Below are 17,102 nucleotides of genomic sequence, written 5' to 3' on the forward strand. Positions count from 1 at the left end.
AAAAATTATATAAGTCTAACATTGTAATGGCTTTTTCTTGATTTTTAAACTTTCTTTTTTTTTGTTCAACATGAACTAGTTAGGTAATTGATATACAATTACACACTACATTTAAAACCATCAACTAACCCAGATTTTATCCTGTCTTTTTTAGTGGTTAAATAGTGATATAGTTGTTTTAAATGCTAATTTATCGAACATTATGACTTGAGGTATGAGCAAAAATAAAGCTTCCTGTGTCCAAATATGAGATTTACTTTGTCATCGCACAACCCATGTCAATTGGAAACCTAAACAGGGAAGGGCACTAGTAGGGAAGGGTGTTGGCAACACAGCATTGAAATGATAAAACAAGTCTTAGTCACCGAATGAAGAGAAAGGAATCTCAACAGTTAAGAAAAAAAACTCGTGTTTATTAAAGTCTTTGTTTAGAACAGTACAGTAGATACATTGTGACCTCGCATTGGTAGTAGGTAGGTGCCTTAAGGAGCAGCAGTGTTGCAATATTCATCGGACAAATGACTTGACAAATCAAACACATACACTAGGAAAGAGGTATTTTTTTGTTTGTTTTCCAATGCAATCACTTGACAATAATACCTGCAGATCCATCACTTCCATATCATGATGATCAAAATGGAATCTAGAGTATTCAATCAAAAATCAAGACCCACAGTACAGTTTAAGAAGGCCATAATCCATTCATGTAAAAATTAGAAGATAAAACACTGCGCACAAATAAGGTCACTTAAATGAGTGAAAAAGGAAGTACAACGTTTTAGAAAGCAAGTCGTCAAGCTGATGCAAGAGTGGTACAGAGGAGCGACTCCGTCCTGGTATGATTGTCTGGGTTGCTGGTCGTATAGGGAAGCAAGGATGGAGTTTGTGTTTGCACTAACGCATTGTGACAAACTCCTCAGATGAGGTGGGGTGAATTGCGATAGTCTTGTCAAAGTCTGCTTTGGTAGCGCCCATCTTGATGGCCACAGAGAATCCCTGCAGCATCTCATCACAGCCCAGCCCCTGCATGTGCAGACCCACCACCTGGGGAGAAGACACAAGTCAGTCTTTGCAATTGTTAGTGTTTACATACAACACTAAAAAATAAAGACACATTAAGACATAAGGGAATTAAACCCAACCCTTTGAAACACCAAACTCACTGCTGAGTGGCATCTACTGTTGATACATACCTTTTAATTCCCAATTCAAAACAATATCCTTTTCCTAAACCTCCCTCATTATGTAGTTTGTTTGGCTTACTTCCTACATTTACCAGAATGCCTTTTGAAAACCTACAGAGACTGGGTGTGAGCCTTTTGACGTCAGCTGTAGATTATACAGCATAAAAAAGGTGGATACAAAAATTGTGGTTTGAACCGATTAAGAGCAGTAGGGATAATCCTGTCAAAGAAAAGGCTAGACACACCCCATGCTAAACATTTTTGATGCATTCATTGATCATGTTTTTACTCGCTTTAAATAACATAATGAGTCCTACCTTCTCCTCCTTGCCCTCACACACCAGCTTCATGATGCACAGACTCTTCCTGCTCGTGATGGCGTGATACATCGGAGTGAAAGAAGTCTTGTAGACCTTTATGTTCTCCTTTCCTCTAAGTTTAATAGCTTCCTCTGTGAAAAACAAAAATAAGCATTATAATTATTGCCCTACTTAGTAAAGCTTTGATTAATTTATAGTAAATAAACTTCATCTTAAATAACTTACAGGATGACAGTAAAACTGGACATACAGGCAATTTAATAATGTGAAACTTATTTTGATCATGAAATTACTGCTCACCTTCTGTGAGGCCCATCGTTCCGATGGGTGGGTGACTGAACACCACTGTCGGGATAGTCGAGTAGTCCAACTTTGAGTCCTTCTTGCCTTCAAATAGTCTATGTGCCAGCTTTCTGCCAGCAGCAATGGCAACTGATCCGACATAAAACATAACGTCAAACGATTGCATAATGTGAATGCACCCATAGACAATTTTGCAAAAGTAAAATGGCTTTTGGGCATCACAAAAAACAAATATCAAGATATTCAGCCCATCAGCCTTTAAACACCCATACCGATCACGCTCGAATGGAAACTTGACTGTGTAGCTGTAATAAACATTATGTTATTTGAGTTATCAGGTCAACTTCATACCAGGTGTGAGAAGAGCTTTCCCACAAACGTCCCCTACAGCGTAGATCCCTGGTCTGTTGGTGTTCTGAAACTCATCCACAACGATATGGCCTCTTTCATCTGTCTCCAACCCCTGCAGACAGAAAACACTGTTCTATAATTATCAGAAATTATGATCATGTTTTTTACCAATCCATACATTTGAAAGCTTTATTCCTTCATGTAAATGAGGAATAAAGGTTATTCAACTTGAAAACATTTAAAAAAATACATTGTTTACGCCTTAACGGTCTTGTCATGTTCAATAGCAAAGATAAATGTCTAATTGTTGTGGCCTTCCGCCTTTTCTATGTGAATCTAAGCATAGACAAGTGAAACCTAGGTAAAGTTTAATTTTAGAATGAGTTTCCATCTTATATAAAAGCTCGTATTCCCTTTTCGGTCATTTATTTTCTCTTTCATACCATCACAAGTTGCTGAGCTGCAGACAGTGTACATTTTTAACATAAACTTTTGTTTTTTTGTTTACAGGAAGAAAAAACAATGACTCACCCTACTGTGGAAACTTGGAGCATTATACGTAAATCAGGAAAGAGCAGAGGAAGCATAATACTCAAGAAAAAACTAGAAATGCCTCTGCAAACAGGGCAAGAACTAAGACAACGACACGTCACATAACTTTTCCTCCATATTTTCTTTAGTTAAATTATGTCTAATAACACATTAGTGATTCCTCACGTGTTAGACAATAAGAATCCAGAATATATCCAGAATGTGGTAATATGTATGTTCAAACTTGTAATAAAATGTCTCTTCAATAGAAAACCTATTAGCCCACTTCCATATATTATTGTAGTACTTGATAGAAGGAAGGCTTAATCACCCCCTTAATCTGTTATTAACATGCCTATTAAGCCTGAGCTAAAAAGGATTCACCTGTCACCTCTAACAAACAACGTAATAAAGAGTGTTTAGTGTCTAATCTGGTTCCTGGATTATCCCTAATTGTTGATTAAAGGTGATCCCATTCCAGGTCTAATTTGGGCTCTTTTTATGTAACCTCATCATAAACCTTCTATCAATAGTGTGCAATTGGATTTAGATATCTCACAAGTTCGTAAAAAGAGAAAATAATTCAAAACTAAGTAGTACTCCGTGTATATGTTTTGAACTCTTCACAGTGGCAAAATTAAATGCCTCAATAATGCGAAAAATATAATAAATTACTTTGTCTGCTGTCTATTAAACATCTCCTTATTTTCCCCACTCATTAATTGTTGATTGTAATTCGCTCGGCACATATCCAGTTCACTGTAAACATTATAAGACGACTGTTACCATCAGGTCGATGTTCAGTCCGTTGGTGTTGGGCTGCCTGCCGATGGCCCACAGAAGGCAGTCCACTTCCTGGATGGTGCTGATCTTCTCCTCGTCGTTCTTCTTCTCTGGGTCTTTGGTGACGATCGTCACTTCCAATCCCTGCTCTGTTTTACGCACAGACTTCACTTGAGAGTTTTTCCACAAATCTATACCAGAGTTTTGCAGTTCTTTGGTGCAGTTTGCGCTTATAAAGCTGTCGAAGTTCCTCAAAACCTACAGACAGAAATTGAGATGTGTTTTGGTTACTTAATAACTTCATAACTATGAATAACATTATTTCATATTTAGTTGTGATTCTATGTGTGTTCTTACTCCGGTCTGTCGAATAACGAGGGATGTTTTAGACCCCAGGGTGGAAAGGATGCCTGCCATCTCCACTGCAATATAGCCTGCACCCACAATGACACTGCGCCTGTCAGGGAAACAAAACGCTTTATTATAGGCACACATTTTACACATTGTTTAAAAACCAAAGAGATAATAAAAAAAGCTCACTTTGGCAGAGTTTCAAGATCAAAAAACCCATCACTGGTAATGCCCAGACTCCCCCCTGAAATGATCAGTAAACACATGTTCAAGAGTACAATCCACAAAGATGATTACCTTTTCCTGAGTACAAATCCAAGTAAAGCATGTCTTACCTGGAACTTCATCATCAGTCATCACGATAGGCTGCCCTCCGGTGGCGATGAGGATGTGAGGCGCTGTGTATTTTCTTCCATTCACCTCCACCGTCGGCTCAGGGTCATTTGTAAACCTGGCATGACCTTGAATGTTTTGGATTTTACCCTGGAGTAGAGCATATGTCATTATTGTTCTAACTGTAATTATGTCTAACAATTATTTGGGGGAAATAAATTAAACTGCCAAAAATACTAAATATATAAATAGGGAAGAAAATAGAAACACGAAAATAATAATGATTATATAAATACTGAACTTACTTTGTCAAGATTGTTGCGATAAATGCGATTTAGGTGACTAATATAAGCATCTCTTTTGGTTTTCAGAGCTCTGCAAACACAGGAAATTATCAAAGATAAGATGTTTGTTTGTTTTTCAACCCATATTTACTTCCCTTAAAATCATACATTTATAATTAGAACAGACACAAACACTGGCAGTTAACAATTCTAGAAAAATATAAAAAAGTATATTCAGTGGTCAGATCAGATGAAATACTTAAAGAATAAAACATTTAGAGTTGAACGTTGTCCATACTTTCCTTTGTAATCTTAAACAGAAAACTGCGAACCAGAATTTCCTGCTTTTTCCAGGAATTTTATCCGGCAACCCTCAGCTAGAGCATTTCCTGCATTAACAGGTGTACACTTCTAAGTATAAGTACTTCTTTATACTATTATATTTATTGTCATGTTGATGCTGGGAGGGACTACAAAAACCGAAATTATAATCATATTATCTTGTTCAGCAGTATGATAATCGTTTTTGCATTGAATTTACATTTTATGAAAATAACCGTCTATTATAATTGATCCTGCACCTGCGGCGTACAAAGGATGGACAAAGCAAACAAAATACAATATTACACAACAACACAAAGTAAAGTCGCCTCTATTTGACCGTTTTGAAAAAGCTCAAATTTGACATGGTTACTTTAAGCACACATTTCATTATTTGTATAGGTGATGTAGTATAAAAGCCATTTTCATTTAAAGCTTTAATAAAGTGTAATCCTATCGAAATGTTACTTGAACAAAGTGGTATCCTGGAAGTGTTTTAAATCCTTATGTATGATAAGAACATTTGGTCTGTGCTCACAGGGGTAAGATGAAGGGTGTTACAACTGCAGAAAGAGAGGGAGGAAGTTGTATGGGAGCTTTTATGGCATCCTGTATAGGAGGCATCTGATCAGTGTTTAGGGTGACCACCTGGACCCACATGTCATTGTGTGAGCTGTAAATGATCTTTGATGTTTCCCTATAAGAGATTCTGTCTCAGACATCAGGACGCACTCAGGAGGAGTCGTCATGTGTGCATACATTCCAAAAAGGACTTTATATGAATATTGTGTTTCTTTGCATATTTGCCTTACTCATCACTTTCTCTAGACAGCAGCTGATTTGAAATTGTGACAAAAATGTGTAATTTTATATTTTAAAATGTTTTCATTTTTTATCCACAACTGTCTGGTAGAAATTATCTCACAACCTCCAGTTTGAGAACCACTGCCTGAATGAGGCGTACTGAGGTTTATCATTAACTCCCACCTTGACTTAACTGTGTTGTTAGCAAAGATAGAGAAGTGGGCTAAAGTGAAGCAACACAAGACGGAGAAGTTGTGCAATGAAATGGACACCTCTCTGTTGCAGGAACAACAGTGACAGGTTTCCTAAGAGCTCATTGTTGTTACACAAAGGTACTGGAAACTTACTCCCAACTGAAACGGACATTTCCAACTTCAAAGCCGTAGTCACTGTGATCATGGAGATACTCAGCATGAACGGCTGCATTCCACATGACCTGTGAAGACAGGTCAAGGCACTACATAAGACATCTAGTGAATAATGAGTCAAAATGATCATGTTTCTAAGGTGAACTCAGCACATAACAATAACATTGAAAAGAAAGGAGTACCTTCTTGGGGACACAGCCAACATTGACCTGAAAAACATTCAAGCAGTGTAAATTAGTTCAATGTAAACTAGAGGAAATAACTTCCTACTTTTATAAAGATAAACACTGCACCGGAGCTCCATTTGCACAGTATGTTGCAATAGGTGTTTTGTTTCAAGGAAAACATTAATGCAGGCTACTCCCCAGAGTTAAAACTTCCCTAAGTAACTTTTTCAGCTATAAAATAACACAGTTTAACAATATTATCATGATACAATATCACTGGAAGTCAATACATGTGAAATAAATATAAACTTTATTGCTACAAACGGCTATAAAGGAGGCTACTCCTAATTTTGATTTGGCTGGATTTATTAATCCCTTGTTATACGGTTTTTATATAGAAATACAATTATGTAACATACGTTTTTTTTACCCAGTTATTAGCAAAATTGGGAATTTAATCTGACTAACTAGTTTTGCCTTTATGCAATCAGGAAGTGGTTTTAGTGGTTGTGAAACATCATACTGCAGTGATATATTTTTCTCATTAGCTATATCTGTTGGGTAAACTAAAAAGATAAAGGAGTGGATGAACAAAATACGTAATATTAGGGATTGGACAATATAGGATTTTAATAACAGATCACAATAACCTAATGGTTGTCAATTTCCATTTTGGAGATAACCATGAATATCCTTATATTAATTACTTTAAAAAACCTATCTATCTTCCTGTCATGGTAAACAAAAAATGATTAAATATTTAAAAAACTAAATACAAAAAGTAATTGATATGTTATGACCTTATGTGACCTTATGAACACCTAATTTAAGGTTGTTAATTTTTAACTAACAAGGATATTTACAAAAATGAATTAGTTCTATTGGATCCAATATGTTTTAGTGCCAAAGATCATAACTTGCAATTCCTTTGACCAGGATAATACTGTCATATCATTTTCACATATTCAAATGCCTATAATATTAAATGCTTTCCAATAAAAAGGTTTTCCAACAATAACAACTAGTGTATTTGAATCATCTTCCTCACATTGAACCCCTTGCGCACAAAGAATCCATTAGTCTATTTAATGAAGTAACCTATGAGGGGTGACCAGGGTCAACCCAATTTAATGTAACTGTTAAGACTTTGTCTCTGCTGCTTTATACAGTGGGTGTTAGCTTTAGTATGTCAGGGCTACAATGTTTGTTGCACACACAAAACACTTCCACAAAAGGAGTCGGGAGGCTTCGCAGTGAACCTGGCCACCAGCGTGTGTGTATGAAAGCTGCAGAGTGACAGCACAGACAGTGACTCTAGTCGGGATGAATAACAGTGTTGTTTTTTACTCACGCAGGTACCTCCGAGTTTGTGGCTCTCGATCACCGCGGCGGAAGCTCCGAGCTCCGACGCCCTGCGAGCCCCGGCCAGACCTCCGGACCCGCCGCCTATCACCAGGAGGTCGAACCGGGTCGTCCCCGCAGTGTCTGAGGCCATGCTGCGGCGGATGTTTACTCCTTGTCTACGAAGAAAAGACGAGAAAAGTTGCTTTTTGGGGACAGAGCAACCGCAAACTTGCATACACCGGGTTAGCTGGATTAAAATAACCAGCCATAACCAGGAAGCTGGCGCCAGTGTGCTCCAACAGGGGGTGGGTCAATGCCTTTGCTGTGTCATTATGAGTTGCAACAATGGTGTGCATAGTCATGGTGATCATCACATGCGCTACAGTACCACGTATAGAAAAGCAGAAGAAATCAGAGTTAAATCTGCAACAAGAATTAGGTAAAATGACTAAATGTAGTCAAGAAAGCATCATGACTAGTTTGTGATTGAATATTACAGTGAGTATTTAACTTAGATATACTGCATGACTCACCTCGGTAATGCCATGTGCACTGAAACGTTGGGAACCAGTCTGCATATTCTTCTACACAGCATGTTTTTATCGATTTTTAGGGCATTTCTTAGAGAAGTCTCCACAACGTGTGGTTGTTTATGTGTCAGCCGGTGAAAGCCTGTGAGGGGACTTCATAACAAACGCTGCAAACCACTTCCTGTGTCACTGGGGGGGTGAACTCAAAAATACTCGACGACACGAACTCCCGTCGGTCTCATGTTGCCCATTCAGTAGCCTAAAATCTGGAAGGATACGTTTAAAACAAATATTTCATGTTTCTGAAATGTAGGGTGTGTATAACGAAGCTGCCAATTAAAAAAATGCGTGTTTGTCCAGTAGCAGATTTAGAAACGTGTGAATAATCCCAGGATATAAAGGGGGTTTGCGTATTTTTATAGCACCTACGCTGCACCCTGCCTGCCAGCTGTGAAGGAAAACTAAATAAAAAAGTTAACTTCCGGTCAAAATATTCAAAATAAGACCTGCTGTAGAGAAGCCAAAAGCACATTTCCCGGCAGTATAGACAATATTAAGAGAACAAGATAAGATAAAATAAGCTTTTTAATGTCATCCATTTATATATAGTGCAGTACATTACATACATTGTGATTTTTATTGTAAATCCTGCACAACATGTTGCACATTTCTGCTCCATGCTACCTCTTTTTCAAATCAGCATAACTCTCCACTTGAAAATAGAATATTGTCATATTTTACAAAAGTTTACTGCACTCAGTTTCCCGCATAATTATATATATTGTTTTTTACGTATTCTTCTTTCTTTGTCTCTCTATGCACTACTTATACCAAAGCAAATTCCTCGTATGTGTAAGCCTACTACTTGATCAATACAACAGATTCTGATTCCGATTAAGGAAATACATGTTTTATTTTTTAAGGTAGCCTATATAAAAAGATAACTCAGTTTGAGGGAAAAATAAGGAAATGTTTGAAAAAATTGCTGTTTGATAATTTAAAAAATGCATAGCCCGCAGATATAGATTCCACCCATAGCCTGTATAGGTTCCACCCCTATGGTTCCACCACTGCAGACCGAAAACAAACACAACATGTAGGCTGCAAATTGTTAAACACGTTTTTCTTTGGTGAGATTACTGCCCATTTATTATAATTTTTTGTTTAACAGTTTTTATTGAGATTTCAAAATCAAAAGAAATATACATTCATTGCATGCGTGTGGCCATGCATGCATTGCATCCCACCCAACCCTCCCCACCCGTCCCCTTAATTCCAGATCTTGGGGTCCTGCTGCTGCTGCTGCCACAAACTATTGCTCTAGTCATCCTGGTTTAGGGGGATCTGTAAACTATCGTAATAATTTAGGAAGGGGGTCCAAATCTTTGTAAACTTCTGCCTTTTAGAGTGTACCGGATTTTCTTAAGTTTAAGGAAATGCATAGTGTCTCTTATCCATCTAGTAAAATTGGGAGGTGCTTGATTCTTCCAGGACAGGAGAATTAGGTGCCTGGCAATCAAGGAGGTAAATGCTATGACTGCCTGAGTTTTACCTTTTAGGTAGCCGGTTTCTGGGGTGAGGCCAAATAAAGCACATACAGGCCCATTTATTATTTGTATTCCATGCTCTTACTTTGAAGGAGAGATGAACCCGTTTCCGGTTTTGAGTTAGCTTAGCTGAGACCCCAAGCTAAAGCACAGCGACTTGGTTGGTCGCGTTTTCAGGCGTTAATATCAAGCCCACAGGAATTATTTATCCATTTAAAAACATCTAACAGATGAAAACCAAACACTCCTATAAGGTACGTATGTACGATTTGACTCTGTAGATAAAATAAACAGTACATATTCGGCCCGTCGTCTTTGTTAGCCCCCCTTGTTGTGGGCCTTTTTAGTGTTAAAATGAAAACAGGAATAAGGAATTTAGACAACAGCATTTAATTCAGCGAACCGCTTTTGTGTTTTTCTTGCTTTCCGTTACCTGAAGATCAAATAGCTGCAGGCTGTAAAAACAGGAGCTGTGTGTGAGGGGGGAGGGTCTGCATAGGCCTTGTGTGAATGTCTGCATTGGTAGGTGCATCAACTATTATTTTTCTCACAGGTGGGAGACATCTCACAATCAGACAGTGGCGATGCCAGAGATTTTCTTTTGGGGGAGCTTGACGTTTCACAGAGGGTGCTCAAACATTTAGGTTTTTCCCTTAAAGGTGGGGTAGGTAAGTTTGAGAAACCGGCTCGAGATACACTTTTTGTTATATTCCATGGAATGCTCTTAACATCCCGATAGCAATGAATATCTTAAGTGCTTTGACAAAAAATCCATAAAGAAATGTTCATCTGTGGAAGCCGTAGTAGGACTACTGTAAAAAGCACGACCAATAATTGTAGCCGGCCCGGCTAAAATAACTGGATGGCCTACCTGCCGGTCAGCCTTCCATCTGTGCACACAAACTTATCTCGTGCCCTCATTGGTCATGTGTGTGTGAGGAGGGGAAGGAAGGAAGTAGCACTTCTGCCTGTGTATTTTCAAATTCTAGCGCACTCGAGCTGGTTTCTCCAAAATTACCTACCCCACCTTTAATCTACTGGGCGCTACAGTTGTATTTTCTACTGCTACACTCCCCACGCGCACATACATAGTATACTTGTTACAATGAAGGCTCGATAATCAGCTCACGGCATATAGGTATAAGCAGGGGTAACGTTCTATTTTTATAAGTGGGGGGTGGACCTAACATCGTCTAGGGGGCATGCTACCCCGGGAAGATTTTTATTTGTTTAATATTGAAGGTAAATGCATCAATCTGGTGCACTTTGAGAGCAAAATTAAGAGATCTATGGATACATCTCTCAACACCCATATGAAACAGAACTGTAAACAGATGTACTTTTTCTTTATGGATATTTTACACTCCCCTTCAAAAGTGTATTCTTGTTTTACTGTCATATAGTTTACTATTTCATAACTGTTTTTCCTTTATTCTCTTATTTTTTTATAACTATATTGATCATATGAAAGTGTGCCTCGGAAATAATTGTTTACATAAATCGTGACCAAACCGTTTGAGACCCACTGAGATAACTTAGACTAAAGTTAACTATCTAAACACTCAGAGAGTCCTTTGGCTCACCTGAGTCTCTCAGTCTGACAGGAGAGGACATTCCCTTCACCTTGTTGTAGAAACAGCTCCTTCTATCCGTTAGTGCAGCTAGCTAAACAGATGCTAACAACACGGTCCCTGGCACGGTGTGCTCTCTCTCGCTCGCTTAATCACACTAAATGCGCGCCTGCCGCACACACACACACACACACACACACACACACACACACACACACACACACACACACACACACACACACACACACAGCTGAGCTTGAATGAAACACAGAGACCCAGAAGTACTTGTACTGTGGCATATTATTTTCGAATCAATCATTTTTCTAATTATGAATTTCACATGTGAAAATAAAAAAAGACATACATTTCTTGGGGGTGCTTGGGGGGTGCTATGGCTATCCTAGGGGGAGCTTCAGCACCCCCCTGGCACCGCCTATGCTATCAGATCCAGATTGCTTCTTCTCTGACTCCTCTGTCTGATTGCAGAATTGATGGCTGCCAGATGACCTGCTCAACATGATTCCTGTCACCTATCACAGCATGCTTTCGTCTGCAAACAGCGGACACCCCAACCCTCTCTTGGATCGTGTTTTGAACTCTTCAAACGTGAAGTGTTGTCAGAAATGTGGATTTTCTAGTACAGATGCTGCAGAGCTCAAGAAGCATGCGATGGAGCACAAGGGGACGAGATTTTACTGTTTTTACTGCAACAAAGTCTCGTTCAGTGAGGCAGAGTTAAATGCTCACCTGAAGGAACACAATTCAAAGTATCCGTTCAACTGCCCTCACTGTGGACAGGGTTACATGAGGAGGCTGTGCCTTGTGAATCACATTGAGCGTGTACATAGTAAAGTCATGAGTCAAGGACCTGCTAAGACTGGCATGATTACAAATCCACATGTTCCAGCCTCCAGTGCTTTATCAAGTGTTTCCACTGTGGATCCATCATTGCTTCGACCAACTGTTCGGGTGAAAGTACCTGCGCTGAGCTCATCTGTAGCCAGGCTGGCTAAAGATGAACAAAGAGGCATTACACTGGACACTAATGTATCACATGCTACTAATGGTAGTGCAGAACTTTTGTCCCCTTTGAACGGACTCTTTCAGCACAGCAGAGCTTTGACGGTTTCTCTTCCCGAGGAAATTACGATCCCTAATGGCTGTATGGTGGAACTTGTTGAGGTGAAAACTGTCAACGGGACAAAGGAGCTAAAGCTGAGGATCGTCTCTCAACAGGGAAACGAGTCTGTGATAAAAGACACAAGGACCACAGTTTCGCAAAACGCAGCACTAGGACAGCCATTCTTATCCGCATTAAACCACACAAACACAGTTAAGTCTATGAATATGGGGATGTGCACTATTAACAGGAACCAGTGTGAAACAACATCTGTGAATTTGGAGCGTCCTGCAATTGTCCCAGTACATTTTTCCAAAAACCTCCCGAATCAAGTCAGTAAAGGCAAAGTTGGATTAAAAAGAACATTGCCGGAAATAATCAATCTGGAATATCATGAAGTTGTTCCAAACAAGGTTCCCAACATTCTTGTGAATCCTGTAAGAGAAGGAAACTGTGGGATCAGAGTTGCTCAGAGAGATCTGGGGAACCACGCAAATCTGCACTCTGTTATCTCCAACAGGGCTGTCAACAGGTCGACTGGTGCCCTGCATCGAGAAAATAAGGGAGCACATGTTTCTCAGAGAGCGGTGGATGATAGAAGGAATTTAATTGATCATTCCAAAGGTGTTCTACCCGTGAAGGAAAGTGATGTAAAAGTAATTCCTAGTGATGTGTCCCGGCATGTAAAACTTGAACCCGGGGAGATAAGGGAAGAGGACTACACTAACTTGAAAACAAAGAAGGGGGCAGTTGGTTTTAACCAGCAAAAATCTGCCTCCCCTTCCTTGAATGTTCTCTCAGCTGGCCAAGTGAGACCTCCAGCCATTTTAGTTTGTAAGGATAATGTTGCAAATTCTTCCTTTTCAATACCCAGAACACCAATAGACTCCCCCTCAGGCAAAACACCGGCCCTTTGTAATCGCACAAATTCAAAGGTCTCATCTTGGGTCCAGGAAGTGAGATCCAATGAGAGATTGGCAGAAGGAGATCTGCCAGAGTCTGAGGGTTTTCCCGTCATATCTTCTGTGTTTTCATTAAGTCAACAATCAGAGGACGGCCAAGGCTCCTTTCAACCGCTGGTAATGGCTCTGCGTGGTTTAGTGATGGATAAAAGCAACAGTTCTGTTTGTACAATTCTAAATAACATCAACACAACGAACAGCACAGAGCAGATGATGGAGGCAGAAAAATCGAAGCTCTTCAGTCGGATGTCGACTATAGATGGATCCATTATCCGTCACCTTTTATTGACTGACCGGAAAATCGATACTATAAAAGTGGAGGGGCAAGATAAAGGCATTCAACACCCTCCTTCACTGACCCACAACAACTTCCTTGTCAAAGAGGAACAAAATAATACTACGCTAACGGACAAAAGTAAATGCAATCACACTCCTGAGTCAAAATCGTGCGTAAAAGATGAGAAATCCAAAGTTGACGCACAGGTAAATGCACATGCCACTACAACGCCTCCACAGGAAGTGGCACAAAGTGAGCATGACATGTCAAAGTTTCTGACTGTCTCTCTGAAAAGGGTGCAAGTAGGCGTGTGGAAAAAAAACAAGAAGGGACTAAAACCTAGAATATCCAAATATAGGACTCCGGTACCTGGGTCCAGTCTAACTGACAGTACAGTTATTTATCCGATGCCGCTGAAGGGAGACCAGCTGGTGAAGCGCCCGGGCCCCAACCAGCCCGTGGTGGTGCTCAATCACCCCAAGCCCCGGACCAACCGTCAGGGAGCGAGGACAGACAGGTTGGAAACAGGAGCCTCGGAGGGCGCTCCAAAGTGCAACATCTTAAAAATGAGGCTGAGCAAAGTGATGGGGCAGAAGTATGAGGTAATGGGCTGCACTGTTGGAGTCTTTCAGTGAAATTATCAGATAATATCACTGGACATTTATCTGAAAACATTTGTTTTAAAATACCTAAAAAAGGACACTATATGGACATTTGTTCTCTCTAAGGCAGCATTAGATTAGAAGGAATGGACTTCTGATTATCATGGAACCTTGTGTGTAACATTTATGTTGTTTATCTAGGCATGGGATGAGAAATACTAAGTGCAATGGATGAAACACGGACCATATTCTGTAGTAGATTGCCATTAGAAATACACAGATGTTTAAGTACTGTTTCAGAAGTTTGATAAACCAGTAGAGTCAGAGTCGAGGCACAAATAATGCATGCTGTTTGCTTAAAAAATTAAAAGGAAAATAGTGTATTCATTTATTTTTTTTGCATCACTTGTGTTTTTTTGCATCTGGCCACTCTAAGACACAAACTGAATTTGGTGCATCTGAGATGATCAAATTGTGTGGGAACCCAATCAGAATATAGGCAAAGTCATTATCATAATATGCACACAATTTTAATGATGGAAAAATCTGTGGTGAATATCAAGTCGGACTACAACTAATAAGTATTTTCACTGTTGATTAAATAGTGAAAATAAGTATGTTGCTCAAGATGATCCTCAAATGTATTTTTTTTTCTCCAAAACTCAAAGATATTAAGTATTATAGAGGATCAAAGAAACCAGAAAATGTTTCCATCAATAAGCTGGAATCAAGTAATTGAATTAAACACATTTATTTGGAACCGTTAAAATGTTTGTCAGAAAAATGTAATAGTTAGCAATAGATTGATCTTTGCAGATTTAAAATATGATAACGTGTTTGATTTGTGCAAAAATGTAATATAAATTGTCAATTCAACAGCCTTTTTTGTACTAAACTTTTTCGCACAAAACAACACAGGAAAACAGTGAATTAACAGTACTGTATTTTGACAGTGAGCACTTGCAAGCCTACATAGGTTTTAATAGTCAGCTGTGTCTCTTTCTCTGCATTTGTTGTTACATGTTAAATAGACACTATGGGAACGCAGACAATGTCATATGTGCAGCAATCGGTATCAGTCCGTGGTGGTGCATTCAGGCACTCTTTGCAAACTCTTACATTTGGGAAATCCTGCATTACTATTTCCCAGACCAACAGTCACTGGTACCTTCATTAAATGGACTGGACCAATGAAATGACAATGCAAGGTGTAAATAATGGAAGCTGGGTTTGTTCTCAGTTTGGGCGTGTTGTGAACCATGGGGGGTGTCAGAAAAAAAGAGGGTTGCCAGCTTTTTTTTGTGTTTGCATGTGTTTTGTGAAGTGAATTGTCACAGTTGTACTTATTATTCTTGTAATGTCCCCCAGTTTCTTAGCAGTATTTACCACTTTGCAGGCCGTTCTCATTGATAAACTCTATTTTCTTATTTGCCAGTTTCATGACATTTCAATGTGGAATGTATCGCAGATATTTGAGATTTATTTGAGTGTTATGAAATCTTGTGCCATACAGTTTCCTGTCTTTAATGTACTTCAATGTAAAGCCTCTGTAACTCCTTAAATAGTGCTGCATAATGGATCTGATAAAAGCACCTCAGTTTACTACTGTAACAGAAAACCACGTGCGTGTGTTTTTAATTATGTAAATACTAAGTGACTATGGTGATCCTGGGAATCTGTTTAAAGTTGTCTTTTTTTAGTAACCATTGAAAGGTCACAAACTCTCTCTTTACAGACGGTTTACAACAGCATTACAACAGCAGCGTGTTGTGTTTAAAATCTAACCATGATGTATTAAGTGATAGACCTACGATTACATTTATAGGATTGTGTTGCCCAGTTTATATTGTGTAAATATGTTTTGATCAACATATTTTTATCGTGTAAATACCTATACATATAAAATGTGATAAATCGTGTTCATACTCTTTAGGAGATGGTAACCATTCCACAGCCTCGTCTACATTGTGCTTTACTTGTCTAACGCTGCAGTGTCTAAAGCTGCTGTGCTGTATTGTTTATTGTATTATTATTTAAATGTGTCACAATTATTTCTGAATGTTTTTCTTTGCCTTTATTCACTTCTCAATGTGCATTATCGTGTCTCATGCTTTTATAAATAACGATTGTGTAACTACATTTTTCTATTAAAACATGATAAAAGATTGCATAGCCTCCCCGTTTGTTGAACATAATTGCTCATCATGATCAGTACCTTAACATAGTAGATCTCTAACGCACTCAGAGAGGCCCAATCCCAAACCACTCCCTCGACCCTACCCCTCCGTGACGGAGTGAACTCCGTCTGTAGCCACACTCGCAGCTGAATGAAGTTCCCTCCATTAATGCCCCGGCCACACGAGGACGAAAACGGCCGTTTGCGTTACTGTTTAGTGTCATATAGACCATTCGGCCACACGAGGACGACCGCATACGGCACTAAACGACTGAGGAAACGATAACGGGTCCCAAGGTGGATAGAACCAGAGCCATATAATAGAAGAGTTATGACATCTCCGTTCACTCCAATGGACCACTTTTTTACAACAATGGCGGATCGTGGAGCCTCTCATTCGTTCCCCGGAAGTTAGCGCCAAGGCTAGCAGAGCGGTAGAGTTGCAGCATAATAACCGTTCGTGACGGACTTTTAAAGGTAAGAAGAAGTTTAAAGATTTATATTGCGGATATTATCAGTACATCTGATTCAATTGAACATGTGTATTAAAAGATGTCAGTGGATTATCCCTAAATCAGTAGATTTAGGGAACGTTTACAGATAACAGATCAAGCTAGGATACCGAAGCAAGTTAGCAACAGACGTTGAACAACCTTTTAATTGTAAATTCCGTTCTCTTAATGTCATTTGGTCCAACGTTGTTGAATTAGAGAAGAGGGGCTTCTAAACGGGATTGTATGCGGGGGTGGAGGGAGTTAAATATTAGATAAATATAACTTTGGTGCGTGTAAGAGTGAGTGTTTTTAGCAGAGCCATATTGTGTCCTTGTGATTATGTTGATTATTACCTGCCTGTATAATGTTGCAGCTCAGC

The 17,102-nt window shown here is 39.2% G+C and overlaps 2 protein-coding genes across 3 annotated transcripts; one reads left to right on the forward strand and one right to left on the reverse strand.

The window, feature by feature from the left end:
* Window positions 1-392: 392 nt before the first annotated feature.
* On the reverse strand, window positions 393-8,434 carry gsr (glutathione reductase). Its single transcript, XM_034208177.1, has 13 exons — window positions 7,978-8,434; window positions 7,452-7,620; window positions 6,116-6,142; window positions 5,913-6,001; window positions 4,462-4,531; window positions 4,159-4,306; window positions 4,013-4,067; window positions 3,830-3,929; window positions 3,476-3,730; window positions 2,159-2,270; window positions 1,805-1,936; window positions 1,502-1,635; window positions 393-1,044 (listed from the first exon to the last, which is right to left on the reverse strand). The coding sequence occupies exons 1-13, from the start codon at window positions 8,037-8,039 to the stop codon at window positions 895-897; spliced, it is 1,503 nt and encodes a 500-aa protein (XP_034064068.1). The 5' UTR covers window positions 8,040-8,434; the 3' UTR covers window positions 393-894.
* Window positions 8,435-9,620: 1,186 nt separating this feature from the next.
* Window positions 9,621-16,220, forward strand: LOC117541097. Of its 2 annotated transcripts, none has more exons than XM_034208191.1 (2): window positions 9,621-9,775; window positions 11,579-16,220. In XM_034208191.1, exon 2 carries the CDS (start codon window positions 11,609-11,611, stop codon window positions 14,084-14,086), a length of 2,478 nt encoding a protein of 825 aa, XP_034064082.1. In that variant the 5' UTR covers window positions 9,621-9,775; window positions 11,579-11,608; the 3' UTR covers window positions 14,087-16,220. The 2 variants fall into 2 exon arrangements, with proteins under 2 accessions (XP_034064082.1, XP_034064083.1); XM_034208192.1 differs by lacking the exon at window positions 9,621-9,775 and adding an exon at window positions 9,795-10,043.
* The last annotated feature ends 882 nt before the right edge of the window (window positions 16,221-17,102 follow it).

The sequence above is a fragment of the Gymnodraco acuticeps genome, unplaced genomic scaffold (genome assembly GCF_902827175.1).
Source record: "Gymnodraco acuticeps unplaced genomic scaffold, fGymAcu1.1, whole genome shotgun sequence".
Classification (NCBI taxonomy): domain Eukaryota; kingdom Metazoa; phylum Chordata; class Actinopteri; order Perciformes; family Bathydraconidae; genus Gymnodraco; species Gymnodraco acuticeps.

Bases quoted from the DNA above. Each gene is read 5' to 3' on its own strand.
- gsr (XM_034208177.1), bottom strand. From the start codon at position 8,039: ATGCTGTGTAGAAGAATATGCAGACTGGTTCCCAACGTTTCAGTGCAC. The intron at 1,636-1,804 runs GTGAGCAGTAAT...TGTTTTTCACAG, and splicing joins AACGATGGGCCTCACAGAAG to AGGAAGCTATTAAACTTAGA. The intron at 1,045-1,501 runs GTAGGACTCATT...TCTTCTCCCCAG, and splicing joins GTGAGGGCAAGGAGGAGAAG to GTGGTGGGTCTGCACATGCA.
- LOC117541097 (XM_034208191.1), top strand. From the start codon at position 11,609: ATGATTCCTGTCACCTATCACAGCATGCTTTCGTCTGCAAACAGCGGA.